This window comes from Atractosteus spatula, chromosome 7 (genome assembly GCF_055471065.1).
Source record: "Atractosteus spatula isolate fAtrSpa1 chromosome 7, fAtrSpa1.hap1, whole genome shotgun sequence".
NCBI lineage: Eukaryota > Metazoa > Chordata > Actinopteri > Semionotiformes > Lepisosteidae > Atractosteus > Atractosteus spatula.
The window spans coordinates 6,204,981-6,229,117 of record NC_142712.1 but is presented as its reverse complement, the minus strand read 5'-3'; the positions used below and the strand labels follow the sequence as shown (position 1 = coordinate 6,229,117).

At 44.3% G+C, this 24,137-nt stretch overlaps 1 protein-coding gene across 4 annotated transcripts; it reads right to left on the bottom strand.

Moving 5' to 3' along the window:
- Positions 1-11: 11 nt before the first annotated feature.
- On the bottom strand, positions 12-24,118 carry pan3 (poly(A) specific ribonuclease subunit PAN3). 4 transcript variants are annotated; one of them, XM_088920414.1, is made up of 19 exons: positions 23,475-24,118; positions 20,893-21,014; positions 19,651-19,717; positions 17,814-17,884; positions 17,308-17,458; positions 15,981-16,231; positions 15,238-15,342; positions 14,714-14,771; positions 11,916-12,077; positions 11,240-11,356; positions 10,502-10,603; positions 8,574-8,742; positions 7,900-7,987; positions 7,417-7,556; positions 6,868-6,997; positions 5,014-5,078; positions 4,450-4,588; positions 3,962-4,091; positions 12-3,049 (listed from the first exon to the last, which is right to left on the bottom strand). In XM_088920414.1, exons 1-19 carry the CDS (start codon positions 23,806-23,808, stop codon positions 3,042-3,044), a joined length of 2,409 nt encoding a protein of 802 aa, XP_088776540.1. In that variant the 5' UTR covers positions 23,809-24,118; the 3' UTR covers positions 12-3,041. The 4 variants fall into 4 exon arrangements, with proteins under 4 accessions (XP_088776540.1, XP_088776538.1, XP_088776541.1 ...); XM_088920412.1 differs by having other exon boundaries at positions 12-2,200; XM_088920415.1 differs by having other exon boundaries at positions 8,574-8,739; positions 23,475-24,117.
- Between the last annotated feature and the right edge of the window lie 19 nt (positions 24,119-24,137).

Here is a 24,137-nt window from a genome sequence, read left to right as displayed (position 1 = left end):
ACAAGACAGCATTTAAAACAATAAGACAAATATTTTGGTATTCTTTATTAAAATACTGCTGTACACACAAATATTGCAAAAGTGAGTGACACTGAAACACAAGAGGAGCCGTGATGGGGAGCTGTGTATTGGAGGTCAGAGAAAGGGGCAAAACAACGTGCTTTCCTAAATCAAAACCTTGACAAACAGGTGGGCATTTACCCAACTCCTTTTACAAAAAAAAAGCATTTACTGTATAAGGACACATAAATGCATGTTCCTAAATACCAGCCTATCCATTTTGATAAATGCATACAATATTTATTTTCCTACAACAGCTTTGTTTGCTCATGTCTGGGTCTTCAGATAAACAATACGTGTAAATAACATGTGCTCTGTATGCAGCACAAAACTGCTGGGTCCCCCCCCCCCCCAAACACACTTAAAAGAGCAAAAGAACTGTGGGTGAAATTAATACAATTTATGATCATGGATACCCTGGTTCTGGAGTTGAGCATTACTGAATACTAAACTTACAAACAGTTACAAAATTATTTTCTTAAAAAACACCTCCCATGAGAACTCCTTATTTTAGTGGGAGCAGTGTGTACTGCCTTATAGCCCGATTCAGAAACTTAGCAGGGCTGAGCCTGGTCAGTGCTGTGCTGGGAGACCTCTACGCAAAATCGGATTATTGCTGCAAGTGCTGATGGTGTGCCAGCAGGTGGCGCTCTTTCCTCTGAACCTGTATTTCCGAACAGCCCAACACGGTGACTGGGGATGCAGTGGGGTCGGTGGGACTGCTCTTGACTACGGTCCTGTCACATGGTCATTTAAGATCCTGTGACAATTTTTTTTTCCTTTGAAAGAATAATGGTGTTTAGATGGGCATGCTAGCTAAACTTCAAATTGGATTACAACAACTCAATTCATTTCACACTCCCCCCACCTGATCAGCTCTGTAGGATGGGTGCAGCACATTGGGGGGGGGGTTGCACTTCAGAGAAAAATAACATGGGTCCCCTTCTACACACAAAGTGCTTGGGAAGGAAGAGTATTACACCAATGCAAGCAATTTTTAAAATCAATGCTCACGAGAAAACACCCAAGGCCACTGTAGATTGACAGCACTTTTTTTTTTTTAAAACGCCCATCCTGCTGTCTGGAAGCGACAAAGCTCTAGTAATCTGTGGAAGAGGACTTTGCCGGCCTCGTTGAAGGGCAAACCACCTCGTCAATACAGGAGCACTGAAGCAGCCTTTCCCACAGGGAGGAAAGCTACATGCCACCGGCATAGCAGAGTCAGGAAAGCACCACGGAAGAGGCCGCCTTCAACAGCTGAAGGAGCAGGAAAGCAGGGCTTGAAAGAGTCACTCCATCCGTTTTTCCCCATAATGCTTCGAACCAAGTCCCTTTCAACCGAAGTCGTGGCGTGAAGCCGGGATTCCTCATGCACTGGCAAACCGTGCCGCACAGAGCAGCGAATGCAGGAGGTATAATCTGACAGCAAGAACACAAACGGATAAAAATACCCTTGTGACTGTGGCTTTAAGAGTTACACACAGACCACAAACAAATATATCACCTAAGACTGCTAATGAAACAGGAGGTTCATTGATAAGGGAGTGAACCGCCACAAATTCAAAAGGTTTTATAAACTCAAGTAGCAAATAAAGCCCCCCACCCCACCCCCCCATTCTCTGAAATCACACTATACATGCAGCACCTATTCCTGTCGGTTTTCCCTCATCTCATTTCAGAAGTGCACATATAGTTTTAAAACATCAGATTCAATTAACAACCCATCTGCAGGAATTCCAGCTGGGAGGGTATTTTGACTGGTTAAAGTCTATGCCCTGGATTTACATCACCTTTCCATCTGTTTAAAAAAAGTTCCACTGCTGTAAATATTGGTCCACAAACTAATTTTATGAGCAGGCAAAATGCCCATACAATCACACACAGAGGATCCCCTTACTGTCTGTAAAGAGATTACGGAAACAATTGTCTTGCTTGCTCGGAAATTAAGCAAGTGTCCTTTACTTTCTTCTAGAATACCAAATGTTTCTTTATATAAAATAATTACAATGTGATTTGTCAAAAACATACAAAAAAACAGCTGCTCTTCTGCCAAATAAAGACGCCGGTGATAAAAGTCGGTTCTGCTTGATCTTTTAAAAATCCTGGTTTTCAACGTTTCTTTCTTCTCTTCAGTAACATCCTGAAAGAAGGGCGATTTAAGTATTGTCCAAAGTCAAATATCTATACAGAATATCCAAAATTCCAGATTGTTTTATCATATTCAACAACCAGTGCTACCAAAACCAAACCTGAACACATCTCAACGCAAAAAAGCATCTTCAAAAGTCTGAAATAATAAAAAATAAATCTCCAGTCCACGTTATATTCTTACAACTTATAAAAAAAAATCACAAGAGCAATGCAACCCTAAAAACTTGTCCAGAAAAAGAACTGCAGATTGAACACCAAGAGTGTGTAATGACTGCAAGTGCTGAGAAAAACCATTTCCACAGAGACAGCCTGGGATCTCGTGACAGGGAAACGCAGCAATGGGTAGCATTCAGTGCTTGGAAAAGGGTCCGAGTCAGGCTTCATTTTCTTTTTTTTGCTTTTATATTTAGAATCTCAGTGGTCTCGAACATCCAAGAAGTTCATACAATGCAGCAGAAAAGAGCCCGTCACCACAGGACCGGTCGAGCCGAGCCGAGCCGAGCCGAGCCTGAATGCAATACTACATGGAGGTGACGCAGAGGAGTCCTGTGAGCCGACTGAGGTCACTTTCTTGTAAAGGAAGTAAATTTCGGTGACTCCAAAAAAAAAAAAAAGGCACAGCTGACCATAAATGACACGGGTTCTGCAGTCTCCTCTTTCTGGTGAAGAAAAGCAGACTGCTGCTGGGTTCACAGGCTATCTCCAGGGACTCACATGTTGGTTTTACATCCAGTGTAAAAGTAGCCTACAAACGAAACCCTGCTGCAGCTTCCGAAGATTTTAAATGCCGAAATCAACTCAAAGGACAGTACTTTCAGCACATTTGGCTTCTACGTGACTGAAGGGAAAAAAAAAAAAGGCTTGCATACACAGAAAGTCCGAAAAACTGAGATAAGTGACAATAACACTCGGAAATCTTTTAAAAAATGCGCTGGTGTTTATTTTCCAATCTGCCACCAAAGCTAAACACCTCCCTCTCCCACCCACCCAGCCCCACCCCCAAAAAATAAAATCCTTTCTTAAGAATAGAGAGTGCCGTCACTCCTCTCCAATTTGAACAACTTCGAAAAGCACATTTCTTTATAGCACATTCTACATGTTTCACTGAAGACATCTATTTGGTTTCATCCTAGACAGTCTATGGAGCTGATCAGATACATCCCTCACTAACAGCAGTTCTAATGAAAATGCAGTCACTGAGACAGAGGAATTACACACCTGGTCCTTACAGTTCTTTAGGTGACTCATAAAAAAAAAACTGCTGTTCAGTTACTTCTTCAGTTAAAAGAAGGACAATATAAAAGGTTACCCATATTGATTTTTTTTCCTCCTCTAAGGTCGATTTTCCCTTACTTACACCGCGTGGCAAAACCTCAGAGATCACACAGAAGAGTATCTTTAAAAAAATTAAAATTTAGTGCATTGACCACTTGGGAAAAAAATAAAAGAAGGAACATTATCTGTCTGGTTTTGTGTTCCCCATCTAAAAAAAACGTCTTCACAGCCAACCAGTTCATAATTTTAGCTGTAGGCTATATTTAGGAAAATAAAGATTCAATTAAAAAAAAAATCCTTCTTCACAAAACAGTGTACCTGACTGAAGTGCAAGCAGCGACGCTCATCCCCCATTTATGTTGTCTCAAAAAAGGAAAGGTGAAATGAGATGACTTGTTCAGCTGTAGTGCAATTTGCTATTGTTTTTAGTCCCTTGGTGAATTCCATCATGATTCCAGCAAATACTACAACTGACCGTTCGCAGCTGCCAGGAGTTCCTGAAAGGTATTGTCAAAGCACCGCTTCAAGTCCGCATAGGTCACCACCAGAATGCTTTTCTCATCGCGGGACACCAGGTTGATTTTCTCTGGCACACCAGCATCCAACTGCAAAAGGAACACGGACAAAATGGGGTACAACACTCGGCAGATACGCAAAAAAACCCCACAACAGATATCGGTAATGGGACGTTATGATGCCGTCTTAACTCCAGCATTGAAGTTTAACCCTCCGGGCATTCTCGGGAAGTCTTCCTGACCACAGGGAGAAACACGTACAGCATTTCGGGATTTACTCGTCTGCTGCGTCTTGTCATTTGTTTCTTCGAAAGCTTTAATAATCTTTTTGTCTTTGTGGTCCAGCTCGTTCCTGGGGAGGCTTTTGGACAGGGGTAGTTACAACATCCCCAGAAGGTACTGGTGAAATCAGCCAGATTCTGGAGAGAGCATGACTGGGAGGCGTTACCTTGTTGAGACAGGAAACGATGTGACTGAGGTCGATCCAGGGAGAGCCCGTCTCAGTCACCTGGTGGAAGAGGTGGTCTCTGAAGAGCTTCAGCAGATAGCGGTCTCCTGTCTCAGACCAGGTGGGGTCCTTCTGGAATCTAGGCAGAAACACTTTTGAGGACCACAAAGCCTCCCCTGTTGGCTACCAATAAAAGTCACAGCACTCAACATCTAGTTTAAAACATGCTCAGCTCTTACAGGCCCACCTCGCTAAAATACACTGCACAGTGCAGTACCTGACAAATAAAAACTAATTTTCAGAAATCTAGTACATATATTCGAAACAGAGCTTTTTTTCATTGCCCCCGTTTTTGAGAAACGACAGCAGTGAAAACGGTCTTAGAAAGCACGGGAATCTCAGAGAAAGAACGCGCTGCGAAGTTAAAAGTGGGATAAGCTCGTTCAATTTTTTAAAAACCCAAAAAGATACTCTTCAAACCACATTAAAATGAAGGATTTAGAAAAAAACGCTTATCAAGTGTTAGGACATTTTCACACGTTACATCAGTTTAACAGCTCTTACTCTGGCCTCTCATTAATTGTTCCCAATTTCGCAAGCAGTCGGAAAAGACGCCCATTTTGCACCTCCTAAGAAAACAAGAAGACTCTGTTAGCACACAGCTAAAGATAGGTACAGCAGTGCTCTTACAGCCTGCACAAATGCACTTTAAGATGTATGAAAAGAGTCATTAGGCGAGTGCTTCTGTAAATGAGAGAAGTGCTTCCCTGGGGTTCTCTGCTGAATGTGAACCCTATGACCGTGTAAGAGAAGAACAAAATGTAGATAAAAAAAAACCACCAGAACTCCATTTTTACTTCTTCAAACACCCTAAGACACGGTGCGCCTTGTACATAGTTTTTTCAGGCAGCTTCTCTCGCATGAAGATCCTCTTTTGCGACAAGACGAAACTCAGTTTTCACAAACGCACTGGACAGATGGCCTGTGTGGAGGGGTGACAAGCCCGGGTGGTCAGAACTGGGTTAACACCTCAAGATTCTTCTGGCAGAAGTAAAGAACAGAACAGGAAGCATGAATAAAGATCCTGCTGTGGTTCTGCAGTTCTTAGAAGCTGATAAGATATTCAGTGGCTAAATGCAGCACTTAAAAAAACCAAACAATCAAGAACAAACCCAAAATATCGTTTTGACATTTTGCACATACAGCAGCACTTCCTTCTAACGCCCCTATGGAACATTCAAGCTGCACTGAGAAGTGTACTACTACTGTACCATCCGAGTCAAACATCAGCATTAGTGTTGTAAATCTGTGGCTGAGTAGCTATTTAAGCAAATGAATAAAGTCATTTATAAAAAATAAAATGAAAGTTTTCATGGTTGATGAATGATGATCATTCTTTTGAAGTTATAAGAAATGCTGACCATATATTCACAAAGATTGAAATAACATGGTGCAGGGAAAATAAAAGGCCCAGAGGACAGAAGTACCAACAAGCTGTGCACAGGGGTTTTCTTTGAAGACAGAAATAATCTGCATTCTGTATTATTGACTCTAAAATATTTGATTAATGTTACATATATAATTATATGATTGTATATATTAATAATCTGTAGTGTCCATAAATCTGAGAATCCTTCTTGCTGGGCAAGCCCGTGACAAAGAACACCACAAATACAACATCTGGCGATCAAGCTCTCCCTGCAGATATTATATATTGAGCAATGTGACCATGAAATCTACAGCTCCATATAATCTTCCGTAATCCACAAGTTTTTCCAGAGTCTTGAAATTGTTCTCTCAAGACCATTCTGGACAGCTGACTCCTCTCTTTGCCCAGTAGAAAATGATGGGAGCTCTGGGGATGTTTGGTGACATTTACCTATGCAGAGGCTTACTGTCACGTTGGAGGAATGTGCCTAGTCTTACTCATGCATGTCAGCTCCCAGGCGGAAGCACATGAGCTAACCACCAGGAACTGGGGCTAACCTTAAAACAGAAGCTCATGTGTGTATGGTGAAAGGTTAAAAGCATTCTAATTTAAGGTTAACTGTAACCCATGCTGGAAAACCAAAAGATTTTAAACGTATAACAAACATTGCAATCAAAAACTATTTAGAGCTTCTATTCAGCCAGTCCTAATTAAAAAGGGTGGAGTTATTAATTAAAGTCCTAATTTATATAGAGGACCTCAGGTCATGACTTCTTTACCAACACTGTCTAGCTGTTTCAGAAGACAATTTCTCATTCACACCAGGTCTAGTGTCAAAGCGTAACTTTGTGGTTTGTCGGACAGTAGTGAAGTAGTTTTGAACTGTGCACACCTTCAACAATCTTTATCATATCGCCACTTCATACTAAACATTAAACACAAGGCTTAAACATTTCAAGCACATTCAGTCCTTTAGAGGACTAGTTTACCTTGGCCAAGTCTTCCTCAATGACATCATTTCTCATCTGAGAGGCGTCCAGTTGGGTGTAGAATCTGGCCCCAATCATAGGCATGATGTCATTGACGCTGCGCAACCTGTTCTGTTCTGTCAGCAAGTACCTGGAACAGGCCGTTCATCATGAGCTTTCAGCTTTACACAGACACGTAAAACACATCCTCGCACCACAAGGCCACACAGTTATAAATCAACCTAAATTTGCCGTGGACCAGCTCCAAAACTTAAAGAAAAGCCCAGTACAAGCAGGAATGCCAAAAGTTCTGCTTCACATTCTTACAAGAGTTCATGGTTACAGATGCACTATCATTGGTGCGACAGACTGAGCTGCTCAAACTAAATAACCTTTTTAAACAGGTACACGTACAACTTCTCAAAAACACATTTAAAAATGGGAAAATTGTGTGCATATATAGCATATGTCATTTTAAAAATGTGCTAATAAAAGTGTGAGACGACAATAAAAATATATACAAAAAAATCTAAAAATGCTGGGAGATGACAATAAAAAGCCAAGACTTACAGGATTAGGTTTTTTAAATCCGAGGAGTAATTTATTGAAACAAGCTCCATAGCTTTTTGCAGATTTTCCCTTTGGATTCCTGCCAAAGAGTTACAAGCTAAAGCTAATACGACTTTGCCCAAGGACATGAGATCTGCTTGCTGTTAAAGACAGGGAGAAAAATAAAACCATGGGAAAGAAATATTAGCACTTGCAAAATCCCAATTTCTTAAAAATACACTTCTAGAAACATAATAAGCTGCTATCGCTAGACTAAAAATTCATCAGTAGCATTTCTTCTAAAGCAATGTTCATTGTCCATCATGCTTACAAGGTATTAAATAAACCTGTTAATAAACTTGTTTCAGGAGCATCAACCTTCTTCTTAAACGCCTGTAAAATACTAAATCATGCACATTTAAACATCTGAAGATGACAGGACGTGTCAAATACAACCTGAAAAAAGCTGCTAAAAATGAGATCTGTCCAGAAGCATGAGGTTACCTGATATTGTGCCATCAATGCCAATGGGTTTGTCTGACTGTTGTCAAATGTTAAGACGTCCAATATTCCAACACAATTCACTCGTAACCTTAGGGGAAAAAAGGTTTTCAGATAAAAGGACATCATGAATTTAAACTGTCCCTTAAAACAAACAAGCCACAGTGGATTTATAGCAACTGCAGCCTTTTATTAAAATATTAATATAAAACCTTCTACATCTCACAGATTTTTCACGCATAGAGAGATCTTAACGTAAATAACTTTTTAAAATATTAATCCCATAGTGGCTGCTGGGAAACATAGCCGTGGACCTCTGCTAGCACCGTCACCGCAGACGTACTGTACGTAGGCTCTTAAAAAAATCTGTAAATTACATTTCCAACAAGCCAACCAGCAGGTGGAGATATAATCTCCGTTTAAAGAACTACAAGGCAATGCCAAAAAGCTCCAACTGACTGATAAATCTGCTTGGCTTTACGGTCTTCAGTTCCAAATCCACTGCTGAAGCTTTTTATGCAACAGTGTTAACCTCCTGAGGTCGGCTGTCCCGGGGGAGGGGGTGAGGGAGGGGGGGGAATCCGTCTTGCGGCCGAAACAAAACGTAGGCTTGCAAGGCAATGCCGGGCGCAGGAGGAAAGGCGAGGGAGAGCGCGAGACGTCATCAGGAGCCGCACCTGGTCTTTCCTGTGATGAGGATCTTGGTGGGGTCCATGACTCTGCAGGCCAGGCCGGCAGTGTGGATGGTGCGCAGGGCGGAGCTGAGCTGGACGATGTAGGCCCAGATCAGAGACTCGGGCAGCAGCCCTGCATGCTGTCGAGGAAGAGGTCCATCGTGCTGCCCTGCTGGGGGAGAGACCAGGCGCGTGACGCAGGGGTCCGCCACATCGAGCACAGCACTTCGCCCTCCCACTAAGCTACACGACGCGAAGCAGAGCTGTACAGCGGGACCCATCACACGCACTCAAGTCTGCCTTTGCAAGATAAAGGCATTGGAGGGGACCACACACGCCTGGGACACAGAGAAAAAGCTAAATCGATTACTTTTCTTCTCCAGCACTTCAGGAAAATTGCTAACAAAGCCCAGGCTATAAACGTAAGTGATGAAAGTGCATGGTTATTAAAGCATTCATTCAAGGAAAGTACCGTTTATGATGGTTTTCTGTTAGTTCTAAACAGGCAGTAGCTAGAATCCAAAATCCTGGACTTGTGTACTAAAGCACCAGATTCTAAAGAAGACTCGACGATGGATTTTATCAACAAGCACCACCGGGAAATCTCTTTTTTTTCCTGCTTCACCACAGACCACCACTCTGCACTAGTATGTAAAAAAACAGACCACCACCTTCGATGGATAATTCCTGGTCCAACTGCATTTTATCACCTCTACAGAGATTTACACAAAGAAAGTGTGATAATTTTCCTGTACCAAGACGTGTTAGGGGAAAAAATAAGCTGGAAAAAGCTGCCTGCGAAGTGGTGTGTCTCCTGACTGGCACAATGACAGGACAAGAGGAACAGGCGACCTGCAGTCCACAGCAATTTCCACAGTTTACCATTACAGGTTTATTGAAAAAACTCAATCTGAACTTTAGAAATGAATTCTGCAAGAATTTCAGACAAAAAAAAAAATTAACTACACAACTAAACTAAACCTAACTACGAATAAAAACACTCTCAGAGCAGGGGTGTTGGTGAAAGACTGTCCTCCCCCCCCAAACCCAATGAAACAAAATGAAAGTTACACACCATTCGGGAAAAAAAAACGTATGTGCCTGATGGAAACTAGAAGTAGGAATAAGACAAAGAGGATGCAAAACAGAAAACAAACAACTTGCACCAAAAATGTTAGGATCTTTTCTTGTAAAATAGGCAGAAAAGCCCTTCCCCCCCCCCCCCCCCCCAAAAAAAATGGCATATTAAAAACAAACAGCAAAAAAAGGCTGGCAGCAGAGAACAGGATGCGACTGGAGAGGCCACCCCAACAGGTGTCTGGAGCAAAACAAAGCCAATTGCACTTCTGGTCACCCGCTGTCAGCATAAAAGCCTTTTACCACATCCCTTTCTGCACAGACACACCAAGGGGTGGACCTGTGAACTTCATGCCAAGGAGCAGAACAGTGGCCAACCACACCGTCCGGCCAAAAAGGGAGTAGAGGCATGCAAACAGGACAGGCTTCTTTCGAAAAAGCTCTGGTAACGGCAACCATGTTGCAGAGACTTTCGCTTGTGTACAACTCCCCCCACACGTCCACAGAGAGCAGGACGCTCACTTCCTCTTCTCCGTCCCCTGGTTTGGTGCTAGACCCCAATCGATATGTCCACAATACCATAAGAACGCTTAGTTTCGACCAAGGTTTCCCCTTTCACTACTGGAAAAAAAATAAAACGAAACTGCGCGCTTGTCTCAAGCAAGTGAAGCTTTGGCACGAAAAGTGAGGCTTTGTGCAGAACAAAGGCCCAAAAGAGGCGCCTTTAAATGTCACAGCCGACAGCCAGTGCTTTTCTTTTTACTGGCCAGCCCCGGGAGCCCTCATAAAGTTACTGAGCGCAAACTGCTCGCTTCGTTTGATCACAAGCGTTAATAAACTGATGGTTTACTTACCCCATTTCCTTTTCGTGAAATAGGAGTCGGCGCTGGGATCATTAAAGTGCCTGCTGTACATGGTCTCCGCACCAGCATGGAAGTCGTAGGCAAACACGAGAGCTGCAGGCAACAGGGCAACAGCTGAGACCGCAGCTACTGTCTGACTTCAAAACAACCGCCCTCTTCCCCACAAAGAATCACCCACACGCCAGACCCAGAGGCCAGCTTGATGCCTTCGGACCACACAGAGTCTTTTACAAGTCTGAATATATGCTGTCTTGCAAAAATAAATTCAAGTCATGCAATGACAAAAGTTAAAACAAATACATGCCCTGCAAGTCCAATTGAAAACAATTTTATATATAGTAATATAAAGTAAATTTCACACAAAACAGTAAATTAATGGACCCATATCACCATTTCTTTGAGAAAGTGTGATGTATACCTGATAAAATAGCACTGTTGCGGGGAACATTATTAATGCAAAATTAAAACACTAATTCTGGCAATCGAAAACCTGTGGACAGCACTGGGAACTGAGAGACTGTCTTTAGATTCCAAGGCACTGCATTCATAGCCGGAGACAAGAGCATGACCACAGAACACAGCATCCACCATCCCCCAGACTAACGCAGAAGGAACTGCTTCTCACATACAGTACAGTAACTGGGTCTTTCAGCTACTGAAATGACCCATTTTGCACCGCCCAAAAACCACATTGAACTTGTACAGTGCTCCGCGGGCTGTGATGCTCACAGTGATCTCCGAACGCTTTGGTGGTGAACACCTCTCGCAGCGTCACAAAGTTGGAATGCTGAATCTTCTTCCACATGTCCACCAGGACCATGCACTTCGTGTTCACGAGCCTAAAACCTGAAAACACAGGCGTGCACAGGTTTATCACAAGTGGTCACCAGGGTGCGATGATCAAACAGGTCTTCCCGGACCTTCCCCCCCCACTGACACTCTACAAAGATTCCACACAACACATGAAAATAAAACTGCGGCCACATTAAGAGCCTCATTATGATTTTCCTTGACGCTGGGGGAAGAGAAAGCTAGCAGCAAAGAAATGTAAAATTTAACCCCTGTGTTCCCATTGATCTTGGTTTGCTTTTAAAATACTTACCCAAGATAAATTTCAAATATTAAATGAAATTATGGAATATTATTAAGACCTCTGTTTTTTCATTTAAATGGAGAATTATAATTTCAAACAGGCATACATTTGAATATATGCAGTTGCTGCAGGAACTACCCTACACCTGTAGTATGTGGGTTTAAAGGGAAAATACTGCAGATTAAGCAACTTATGTGGACATGTACTCAGATAAAGCACCAAATACGCAGTGTGTTGCCATGCTGAAGCCAACACGTGTGGGACGTGTACAGAAAATAACGTCACATGAAGCAAGAGAGCGGCATTTCTTACCCTGGATTCTTCGAAGGCAGTAAGGCAGGTCGTCTTTGCTGTTCACAGCTTTGTAACAGGACGTGATGTAACTGAAGTTGCTCGTTTTCTGGAGGCGATTTGGGGGAGGCAGCGGCTCCAGAGGAAACAGGCTGTGGTAGCTGTCCACTTCAGTCGGGACCCCTGAGCAAAACAGCGGGGGAGATTCAAGCCCTGGCGTGCCCACTTCCAGCGGCTGCAGTTAATTCTACCGCACGTTCCCAGTAACGCGTTTCGCCAATGGTCTTTCCGGGGGAGGAGTGAACACGGATTCTTAATGCCTGGGGACAATGGACTAATCTTCGCCCCCGAACCACTGCTGAAAATAACAGAACTCCCTGGTATCAGCAGCACGAATCATTTTAAAAAGATGACACGGAGCTCACGGACTACAGGAGAGCTGTTGGGAGTCAACTGCAGCACTTCACGGAGAACTCAACTCAGCCAAGAGCTCCAGCAACTCGGGGAGAATAACACGCAGATTGACGCAAAATTTGTAAAGCATTTGCTCAGACAATCTCATCTATTCTCTAAAAATTCAAACCGCAGACTACATTGAAAGCACCGCTGCTAGCATTGCTCTGCCAGAAGGTACTGGGGGGGGAATTCACAGGGAAGAGGTGAATTCCCCCCCCAGTACCTTATAAACTGCAGACACTTGACTGACTTTGGCGGTGCCCTTCAGGATTTTGGATACGTAGGTCAGGTCCCCTTGTAGTCACGTCTACAAGTCAGAGCAGGGCATTCCTTTAAGACCAGGAACACACTTGTTCGCTCCTCTCTGGACTGATGCCTCAGCAGCGATATTGTTTTCGTAATATTGTACACAATTTTCTTGATAAGGTCTTTTGCTAGATTATGCAGTGTTGAAATTGCATTTTTTTTTTTAAATCACATATCTTAACACTGCGTCTGACTTTTTTTTTTTGCTTCCCTACACTGTCTGTAAGAAGAAAATGTCAAAATATACAACTACAATCTTTTTCACAGATCGCTTCTTCAAGCTCATTATTTCCCGTTCTAAGTTTGCAGTTTATGCTTCTGCTATCTGCACGCGACACTTCACACTCTACATATAAGGTCATCTGCCAGGTGTGCGCTCAGTCTTCAATTCTACTTTTTGCAACTTTTTTGCAGCTTGCATCAGATTTCGCTGTCACTCACAAGCTTGATTAGCCTGCCCTTGTGGAATCCCACTCGTTAGAGTAAATTCAGAAGAGCAGTGGTCCTATACATCACCACAATCTAAGCATTCACCTTTTATTTGCACTCAACATCTGCAAATTTAGTATTTGCAAACTGGCTTATTCGGCCTGGCTGACGGGGTCTTGTATGGAAAAGGAGCTGAGCGGGGTGAAACCGAGCCGAAGGTCGTTAACTTTCAAATGAGCCGTGCCACAGACAAGGATGGCGAGACAAATCTAGCGAGTGAGTAGACCTCTCCTTTCCCCCTGCCCATTGCACCCACTACCCAGGATCTCCATCTCAACATGGTCAGCATGTGGTCAGCATGTCACACTGTGTGGGCAACGACAGGCTGGACATGAATTTATAGGCTCGCTGAGAGTTTTATTTAAGGCAGAGAGAATAAGTGCTGGCTGGGCGCAGAGGAGAGATTGATGTCAATTATTTTAACTGATTACTGTAAGTTTGTAATTACTGTTGTCTCTTTTAGTTGATCAATCTTTTTTTTAATAATGTCAATGCACCAGTACCTTAATTATCACACATACTATATACTGTAGTACATGGTGCGACAGTATAGAGATGTCTTGGTTACATGTGAATTTGGCTATTCGCAATGGTTTTGTGCACAAAACCCTTGGGAATGTTGAAGTCACTGTACCATTTAACCAAGAATGCCTACCGACTTCAATTTGGGACTGCAATTCTTTTCATGTGGAACTTTCTAAAAATCTTTCTGAAAAGTTACTTACTGTATACAAGTAACTTTTATCTCCTATGGATTCCCTGCTGTGCTAGTTTTTCACTTCCTAGAATGTAACTTTTCTCGAGAACACAGAACTTTTTGTGCATACATCTGTCAACTCTTGTGTGTTGCAGCAAGAAAAGATCCTTATAAATAGATCCTTTCTCCCTTAAAGATTTTATCGCATTGGGTGTGAATAACCCTTAATTAACCCTTCTGTCCTGTGACTACTGGGAAACAGGCTGGCTGACTTTCACAGGAAACTGTCTCACCTACCAAAATATCAGGTGCTCTCCTGCGTGTTTGTGGATTAAAATCTGAAGTCAGACCAAACCACCTGCTAACTGACAGACAGTGGCCAAACTGATGCCAAACCACCTGTTTTTTTCCTAATAAGTTAACAGCAAGCTTAGGATCGAGCCTTGTTGAAGAAAAACATTTACAATCCCTAAACACAAATACGTTGCAAATAAGGTGCATTAGAATATGCATTCTCACAATATGCACATATGACTTGATTTTAAGCATTTTTACACTCCCAGTAGCTCTGCTCAATACCCAAAACACTATTTAAAACACTGGGCAATTTAGGGTCCAAAACTGTTCAGTGACGACAGCACAGCTAGCAGTGCCTTCCATCTGCTTCTATAAAAAGCCCCGCGGGGCACGCTGGGATCCAAGACCAAAAGCATGTGTGCTCACAAGGGAGGTCCTGTACGCTAACAAAGCTACAAAATCGGCACAAGTGAAATTAAAAAAAAAAATCAGAGCAAAACCATACTCTCCTTGCTTAATGGGGTAAAGTTTTTAAACAAAGCAAAAAATAAAAAATTCAGACCATAGTATTTACCTGGGTTCTCAGATTGGTCAATTTGTGCCATTGTTATCAAATGCCTGTTGATCAGCTCCTGTGTAATAAAGGAAGCATTAGTTCATAAAGGAGTCACATGCAGACGACATGACAAGGTCACAGAACGGCTTTTCACAGTACCTGTGTGTACCTCTGTACCTCTGAGGTACCTCTGCTTTCAAAAGGATGGGCAGTACTGCTGTAACTGCAGTTCTCTCCTTTTTAACACAGTCAATATTTTCTTTACTATTTTCGGGGAAAAAGGTGTTAATAAAGGGTTCCTTAACACATCCCTCAGTCTGCAAGACCGTAGCCTGGCAGACATGCATATTAACACAGAGATTTTGTTTTTGTTTGCTTGTTTTCATCCCCACGTTCCTGGATTTCTCAGTTTCCCGGCCACGTCGCGTCAGTGTGGGTGCGCCGCGAGCAACCCTACGGACGCCAAACGAACGGGGACCCTCCGCATCGCAGCGGCGTTCCCAACGTGCGGCGCGCGAACGGAGACGGGGCGCAGGTCATACCTGTCTGAGCTCGTCTGCCATGAAGAAGGAAGGGGCGTTGGCCTTGGGCTGCATGTAAGCCACATGAGGAGCAGTGGGCGGGTAGATATGGTAGGTTGGGAAAACCTGCAAGAAAACACATGGTCAGCTGCTGTTGAGCGCTGGCTTTAGAAGGTGTGCAACACATACTGAACACATGCTTCAAACAGAACCAGCTCATCACTAGCCCGCAACAAGCCATTACACGTTCTGACAAACAGATGAGACAGAAAAACGCTCATGTTGATTACAGCATCCCGGCCAGCGACCTGACATCTGTGCGCCTTCGAATCCCACGTTTATTTTACAGTTCTCCAACATGGGCCATACTTTACCCTGAACATAGAAGGAGGCCCTTACTGGCCTGCTTTAATATTAATTAAAAAAAAAAAACGCTACTCCTCACCCGACTTTCTGACTCACTTCCCCTCGAGCGCTTCCGAGTCCGAAATCCGAACAATCTAATTCTATGTCGGCTGGTAGCACACCGCCATAAGAGAACGGGAACAAAAACAAAGTGATGGCTTGAACCACTGCCTGCACACATCAAAAATCACACGAGCAGTTTCACCGGGAGCCTGGGATATTCACGCGAGAATACCGGGTGACACGGCTCCACTCGTATCCACGATTTCAGGATCAGGCGCTGCCTGGTGACAGACACTACTCCCTACAATCGGGCCCGGGGCTGCTCGGAAGAAAAGAGGCCAGGGCCCAGAGCCTACCATTCCTGCCAGCGGCGCGGGAGTCGTGTCCGTGTAGAAATAGGTAGTTCCCCCCACCGTCTCCTTCTGGATGACGTGGGCAGCAGAGGACGGCCCGCCAGGGTCGGAGCCGGGGGCAGAGGCACTAGTTGGCACCAGGTAGTTGGCAGGGTTCGGGTTGGGTGTGTGGCTGCGCCGGCGCGGGGCGGGGGACGTGTGGGGGGTGATTTTCGGCGAATGCAGCGGCGAAGACCCAGCGGAAAGGGACATTCCTAAAGGTGGAGCAATGGTAAATTCCGAGACACTAGTCGAAAGAAAAACAAGGCAAACACAAAAGGCTTTCAGAAGGACAAAGTCCCATGCAGCAGGTGGTCAAGGCATCAGCGCTCCTCTTTATCAGATCAGCCTATCTGGCTCATCCAGCCCGTTCGGTGGTTCACAGCTAAGGGATCTGAGCAGCTCCTCCAGCTGTTTCTCGAAAGGGGTCAGAGTATTGACTTCAGGGAGTCCCACACTCCCATAACCCTTTGCATGAAAGGCACGCCAGTATACAAGCAACAGGAGCTCACACTGCCCATCATTTACCATACCCTTTGTGCACTTTCATGATGCTGCTTCTTCCCGTCACTTTTAAGAGTCCCTCCAGTGATGCACGTAAAAGGTATTGCTAAAATTCACTTCGTCAGGATCTTCAAAATTCATGTCAGAAATGAGAACACTAAGTTTCACTTCTTTTCTTTTATAAAGGTCAAGCCAGGAAAAAAAAAATGCCAAAGCTGAAACTTTAACTCCCTCATAGACAGCTCCGTGAACGTGAAGCATTTTCACACTGTAGGAGTACTGTAGCAATTCATATTTTTACTGTATTAATTCACCTACTTATTCAAGAAAAATCCAGCATTCCAGCTATCACAACGTCATACGTCTTTAAGTAAATGCAACTACTTTGGAAGATTTTAGTCACTTTTTCTCCACTTCCTTAACTCTTCCTCATTTTTTTTTATCAGCAGCCACTCACCTGCCAGTCACTGTCAGAATGTGCCAAAAATAACTTAATATTGTCTAGTTATCTAAAAACCCCGACCAGGATAAGCAAACACCCATTAAACCTCCCTGCCAATGCACATGCGATGCACCCGCACCTAAGACAAAGCAAACATGCAGCGCCGATTCCCCACAACGTGATGGCTGCAATCATGCGATCAAGAAACAAAACGGCACGCGTCCTTAAAACAAGACAAACACCACGACCCATTTCTGTCGCCCAGCTTCTTCCAATTCTGTGCCAAGAGGCAACACAGACGGAGACCTGCACCTTGCCAGACCGGCAGCACCTCCCCTGACTCACCTGGAGCAAGAGCTGCGGCAGATGTGCTGGCCATGGTCTGATGGGAGAACAAGGCTGTGGAAAAGGCAGGCATGCTGGACTGGGAGACGCTGGCCATCCGAGGAGTGGGCCCACCCTTGGGAATGAACTCACTGGCTGTGGGATTGGGAGCCTGTCGCACAGACACGCGTCAAACACACTTAGGACACCAAGACAAGGGTTTGGAATAGATTACAAGCTCTTCAGATGGGTCATGTAGGAGGACTGGCCTTTAATATCATGAAAGGGGGACATCTGCTGTCAACTGGGGAATCACTTTCCCCCCCCCACATAACCACAAAATGCACTTGAACTGTTCAAAGAACTTTACAGTGATTAGCCTCTTCATATTTTCACAAAGATCTGAGCTGCGTCTCAATAGTGCAAAACTGTAGTTTGTCAGATTTCACACAGGTCATTGTGATCTAGGGGTGAAGTGTCTGTTGAAAGGTGGGTGGGTATTGATCACAGTCTATTGACACACCTACCTTCCTTCTCTGAGATATGCTCAGTGCAGCAAAGTCATTGAATAAAGACGATACAGGCGAATTTACCGGATCTGCAAACAGAGACACTACATTTAAATAAGTAAAATTGTGCAGACTGGGAAAAAAAAAACACTTCTGCTGCTGCTGCTGCTGCTGCTGCTGCTGCTACTGCTACTACTACTGAGACTACAACTAATTACATTCCTAACTTAAGCATTGTGCATCAGGAGTGCCATGCTAACACCTGACTGAAGGAAATGCTCTTAAAGCTCTGTGAACTGGTCATGATTTCAGAACCTGTTCTTGGACAAGAAAATGATGTAGCTGAAAACATAATACAGATCAGAAACTAAGCAAGCACATTTTTTGCTCTCTTTTGTCATGTTTGTTTTCTGCGCCTACTTTGGTTTAAAGGTGCATTGTTTTCAAAACAGCTATGAAACAGGAATTTGTTGAATAGGATCCCTCTCTGCATCTTGTCGCACATCTTTAAGTACAGAGCTGTATTGCCAGAGACAAAGCCTCCTCTATTGCCACTACATGTATTTGAGCTTCCATAATATGAAGGAAATACTCAAAACACAATACAAGGTATATACAAATGCAGGCTTTTATTACTGTTAAGCAGATAAGCTAGATTTAGCTTATTTTTTCTTAAATGTACATCACAATAGAAAAGCTGATGTACCACTTGGCTGCTTGCTATGTCTGAGTTTATGCTTTGGGTGTAAAGAGACTGAGTCCTGTACAGGAAACCACAGCCTGGAAATAGAACACGCCTGGAAAAGCAGTACATTTATCAGCCAGAAACCTATAAAGGCCCTTGGATTTCAATTATTTGCCTGTACTGCAAGAAAGAAATAGTTTCCTTGCATTGCGATTCTGGCTTTTGTCAAGTCACAGAGTACACTTTAGCCTACGGTACAATTCTGGGCACCATCTCTTTACTTACACTTGGGAGACATGCTCACCATGACTACTGCTCCAATAAACCTTTTCCGCAGGAATGAGGAACTTCAAGCATCGCGGAAAATGTCCTTTTTTCTAACCAAAGCCTACTGTACTGCATCAGGAATCCAAAAACCTGAGTATTTCTGTACACTTCAATACTGATCCAGTGTCAGCTAGGGACAGCAACTCTTTCAGTCATCAATGTGCATGGCTGGACACTCATTCTGATCTATGGAACAAAAAAAACTTAAAAGCCCTCCAGGCTCCCGTCAGCCTGGAAGAGGCTAGGTAGCCCTAGTTTTTGCAATCCAGCGACATTAGTGACACGATGTGAATCTCCATAAGGCTGGCAAACAGGAGACCCTGGTTAGGGTTCTAACAAGGTCAGAAAAGGAGCCCAACAACTCTCTAGATTAGCCAGCGAACTGGCAGGAGCTCAGGAGGGTTAGGGTGAAACCCTAAAGATGAAGAAACAGTGTAACCATGTCAAATAACCTCTTTTATTTTGAAGCACGTGGGCACCACATCTTCACATAACACTGTGGATGCCAGCATCGTATCACATGCAATCAAATAATTACATCTGATGCAGCTACTAATCATATGATTAAGGCATGACCTGATCTAGTAAGCAACAGGCTTAATAAAGTGCATAACTCTTGCTTAGTATATTAAATGGTCTGAATTATTTTACTGGAACAAAAAGCTATATATTAATACACATTTCCATGCGCTTGTGGACTGACTGGTTCAATTGAACACTTGGGCACTACCAGTGTCCTACTTCTTTTGGGAGACGGGGAGCACAGTTCAGACAGCACTCATACACTCATACACATGCTAACAGTCAGAACAACAGAACAGCGTAACAATGCAGACACGTCACCGTGTGGGGCATAGCTCTTGGCACTGTCATTCAGCAAGCTTGGAGAGCTGCTGCTGCTCGTCATTCTCTGAAACAAAATGACAAGAAAGCAAGAATTAGGCTGAAAGACGAAATTACAAACATACACATCATAACCCTTCGAGTGTGAAGAAGTCTGCACTGAACTTGTGACATTTTGCAATAAATGCAGATTTTCCCACTTTCAGAGTGGATGGAGGACCCAGATTTGAAGAGGTCCATGCTTACAGTACTACCTTATTTGAACACGCAGTCATTGAAATGGTGGCTGTCCACCCACCAGACACTTTCATTTCATTTTGAAGCGTTTACATCCATCAACAGAATATTTACTGCATTAACTCACAAGCCAGGCTCTCCAAACAATTTAATATGATTCAATAACTTACCAAACATTTACATCCAGGAGGGCAAGTTTAAAGGATTTAGAAGCACGAACACGTACCTGTCATTTCAGAGGCTGTCTTCACTTGCTCTTCCTGAAAGGAGACCACATCACAGAATGTGACCTCATGATGCCAAGCGCAGACGCAACCAATCTAACTACACAGCCAGAGGAGCGGCAGAGTCCTGAACTGTTCACATAACAAGGAAGGCAAAGTACTGAACTGCAACCAAAAAAAAGTTGAGCTTTTTCTCTAACATTTGCTGGACCACTAGACACGAGGTCACAGGTGACGTCTCAGGTGGCTCCTTTCAGGAACAGCAAGTGTCCACAAACCTCAGAAAGACCAGTGCAGGTGTACATTCATAAATGGATCAAAACCTCATTCCCAAAATACAGATTTTGAAAAATAATTTATTCATATAATGGTGATCCTGACAAGTAGACAAATTTAATATTATATTGATGCTCAATTAATACTAAAGCCACCCATAATGTCCGCAGCACTGCTGCTGATTAAGGTTTCTACTTGTACACATTCAGAGGCATTACAGAAACAGATCCAAAATACGATCCCAGACAGTCCTATTCTGCAGCTCTGAGCACTACTAACCAACACACCCACAGATGCACGTACACTTCTTGCAATTTCCAACACTTCCATCTTCACCGAATCATTTTATAGCACTAAGTCACTTTTCCCCACACCACCCTCAAAGCACTTATTCAGACTGATTACATATGAAACAGGCGATTTCCAGGGATATAATACACTTGCAAACTGCCAAGTGCAACGGCCAGGACAGCTCCTCAGGTGGCTCCTGCGGAAGTATTATTACCTGCATCATGGAATATTTTGGCTCTGCAGGACTTCCAAACCCATTGACTCCAATGAAGCTGCTGCTGAAATATGAATTTGTCAGACTGGCATCTGCTAAAGGCCCTCCATCCATCCCTGGGACTGCGAAGTCAAAAACATGTCACTGTTAGTAAGGCTGCTGTGGGGTTTGATACAAAAGCACATCACTGCAAAAATAAACATCTGAGAAGAGCAAGAGCATCAAATGCATTGTATCTAGGAAAGATTAAGTGCATGCAGAACAGTAGAAGGAAAACAATTGTCAGCTGCTGAGCTTTCTTCAGGTGTGTAACACAACAAGAAGCTGCACAGGTTCAGCAACCAATGCATGATGTTTACTATAAGCCCTGCCACCACCACTGAGCCTTTTTCCTCATTACTTTGTGGTGTGTGGTTAGCTCTGATCATCACTTTTGAATGTTAGAAAACCTGGGGCAAATGGTACATCCTTGATATTTAAAAAAAAACAACTATTTATTAAAAACTACATCTACTTCTTGTGCAAGAAATTTCCTCTTTGCTGGCTATGCCAACAGAGCTGAAATCACAGATCGCCAGTGACCTGGAATAGCAGCAGATGGTCCTCATGCTCAGTGTTCAAGGGTAGCTGCTTAGTTTTGGCTTCAACGTTTACTGGGCAGATTAGCAAAAAAAAGATTTAACTATTACCGACACCAGTGACAAACCTCCATGAAAGAAAGGGTAACAAGAACTGAACTTCTATATTTTCCCCATTAATCATAGCAATGCCAAGCCACAGAAATGTTAGGCTCATCATTCAACCACAGTCTACAAATATGCATGACCATCACTGCAGCAGCTAGCCAAACCTACTGGGCCATTAGATTAACAGTGACCAAGTGAGGTGCAAAATGTTTTCTTCTTTCAATCTTGTGTGTGTGAAATAATTCAGTGCAAAGTAAATAAAAGTTCGGTTTTCCGTTTGAAAGGCCCATGTTTTGGAGTATGGGTTGTACATCCCATTGCTTGCCAGCAGCGATATCACCCTGCAACTCACAACTGGCAGCCCGCTGAAGCCTGGTCAGTACCTGGATGGGAGACCTCCTGGGAAAAACTAAGGTTGCGGCTGGAAGAGGCGTTAGAGGGATCAGCAGGGGGTCGCTCACATTGCGGTCTGTGTGGGTCCTCACGCCCCAGCACACTAATGGGGACACCATGCCAAAAACAATTATTCTGATCTTCGGAAGAAATGTAAAACTGAGGTCCTGACTCTCCGTGGTCATTAAAAATCCCAGGGTGTTTCTCGAAAAGAGTAGGAGTGTTACCCCGGTATCCTGGACAAATTTTACCCTGGCCTCCTAGAAATCCCCATCTATGAATTAACTTCATCACTATGTTCTCCTCCCCAATGAGAGTTGGTGTGTGGTGAGTGTACTGGTGTAATTTGGCTATAGTTGCATAATCCAAGTGGGGCTACACACTGGTACTGATAGAGGGGAGTCCCCATTACCTGTAAAGAGCACCGAGTGGAGTACCCAGAAAAGCACTATAGAAGTGTAGGGAATTATTATTATTATTATTATTATTATTTCCGTGCTGCTAGTGACTAGTTTGGTCTCTTTCTTTTCAGTTTCACTTTTCTAAGGCTGACCCTCTTCCGTTATTAGCTCCTGTAACATCGTGGTCCAAACCGCACAATGTCTCCGAAAGCCCTGGATGCCGTTCCTGTCACTAACAGAACATTCCCGAGACACCGACTCCTGACTCCTCATACCGGCCACCTGCTGACCCAGAGACCAAGTTGGTTTATATGTATCGATTAATAACACCGGCGTCCTCCCCCTGTCCATACCCATGCGCCTCAAAGCGGTCCCCCGGCGGGCAGCCAATCAGAGGGCCGGCTAGGAGACGTAAACAACTGCACACCTTTTGTGTCCGAAATGAAAACCCCCCAACACCGAGACCCAGGCACCGCGCAGCGCCTCGGAGTACAAACATCGCTATTTTGCATCATCCGCCACCCCCCTTTCCCCTCCCCAAGAACTCACCAAAACTCGCCGACCAGCCCTGGCATTTTTCAAATCTCACACCACCAGCAACCGTGTCGCATTTACCGCCTACTGCCTGGCTGGCTAATCTAGATACCGATTAAAAATGCACGATCGTGCATTTTCTACGCCTTCGGTTCCATAAACCCCCCCCCCCTTTTTTTAGAGAGAGTTTATGAAAACTTGGAAAATAAACCACATTGCTCCTTAACACACACACACGCATTAAAAAAAACGGGCTCGGTGCAGGATTATTTAAAAAAAACCCCGCAAAAGATAAAAAAAAGAAACCGTGCAAACGGTTTGGCCTAAAGCTCCGGTCTTTGAAGAGTATTTGTTTTGTTTTGTTTTTTAATAGGGACTAAAACTTTCTGGGGGAGTTCCCCCGCTACCCAGAGAAAGAGGAGGCCCAACGCGGAGCCCCGGCCTCGATTTCCACACAATAGCTACAGGCCGGGGAAACCAAGTGCAACAGCGCGGGCGGCAAAGCGAGACCGAGCTAGGCCTTCGTGCATGCACACCGATGTAGTGAGTAATGAAAGGGATGTCTCACTGGCAAGCAACTGTCCGTCCAGTCCCGTGCCTGCTGGCCCGAGGGGGTCGCTCTTTTTGGGCACTCCTGCCCCACCGCCACCCGGCCCGGCGCCTGCCGCTCCTCCGAGTGGGTATCCGGCCGCTGGTCCCCCGGGCAGAGAGAGCGGGACGGGGCTGCCTCCGCCGCCGTGCAGCGCCAGGCCCGCCATGGACGGGTCCTCATGCAAGAACTGACACTCGTCTCCATAGAAGCAGGTCTTGTCCTTGGCGTAGTACCGGCAGAACTTCACCTTGACGCTGGGAATCCCGACCCCCGCCAGCGGAGTTGCTGAAGCTGGGAGCCCGCTGTTCATGGCCCTGCTGCTGCTGCTGTCGCCACCGCCGCGGCCGCCGGAAGATACTCAAACATAGAGAGCGAAGCCGAGCAGACGAGACACCAAAGTGGGTTATTTACAACGTTCAACGGGGGGGACAAAGCCTGCGCTGCTGCCAGACACGGGCAAGCCGGGGCGATCCGATGCAGCGTATTTGGGTGTTTTTGCTTCCTGAATCGGCCGTCCTTTTGTACGTGCTGGTACAATATCCACGGCTGGGGTCCCAGGGCGCTACACGCACAGGGAAGTTTCTTTCACTTCACTGTTGTGTTTTTTTCTTCTTCTCTTCCTCTGGAATCACTTCGCTG

Bases quoted from the DNA above. Each gene is read 5' to 3' on its own strand.
- pan3 (XM_088920412.1), bottom strand. From the start codon at position 23,808: ATGAACAGCGGGCTCCCAGCTTCAGCAACTCCGCTGGCGGGGGTCGGG. The intron at 12,078-14,713 runs GTAAATACTATG...TGTTTTGCTCAG, and splicing joins TGACCAATCTGAGAACCCAG to GGGTCCCGACTGAAGTGGAC. The intron at 7,557-7,899 runs GTAACCTCATGC...TGTCTTTAACAG, and splicing joins CATTGATGGCACAATATCAG to CAAGCAGATCTCATGTCCTT.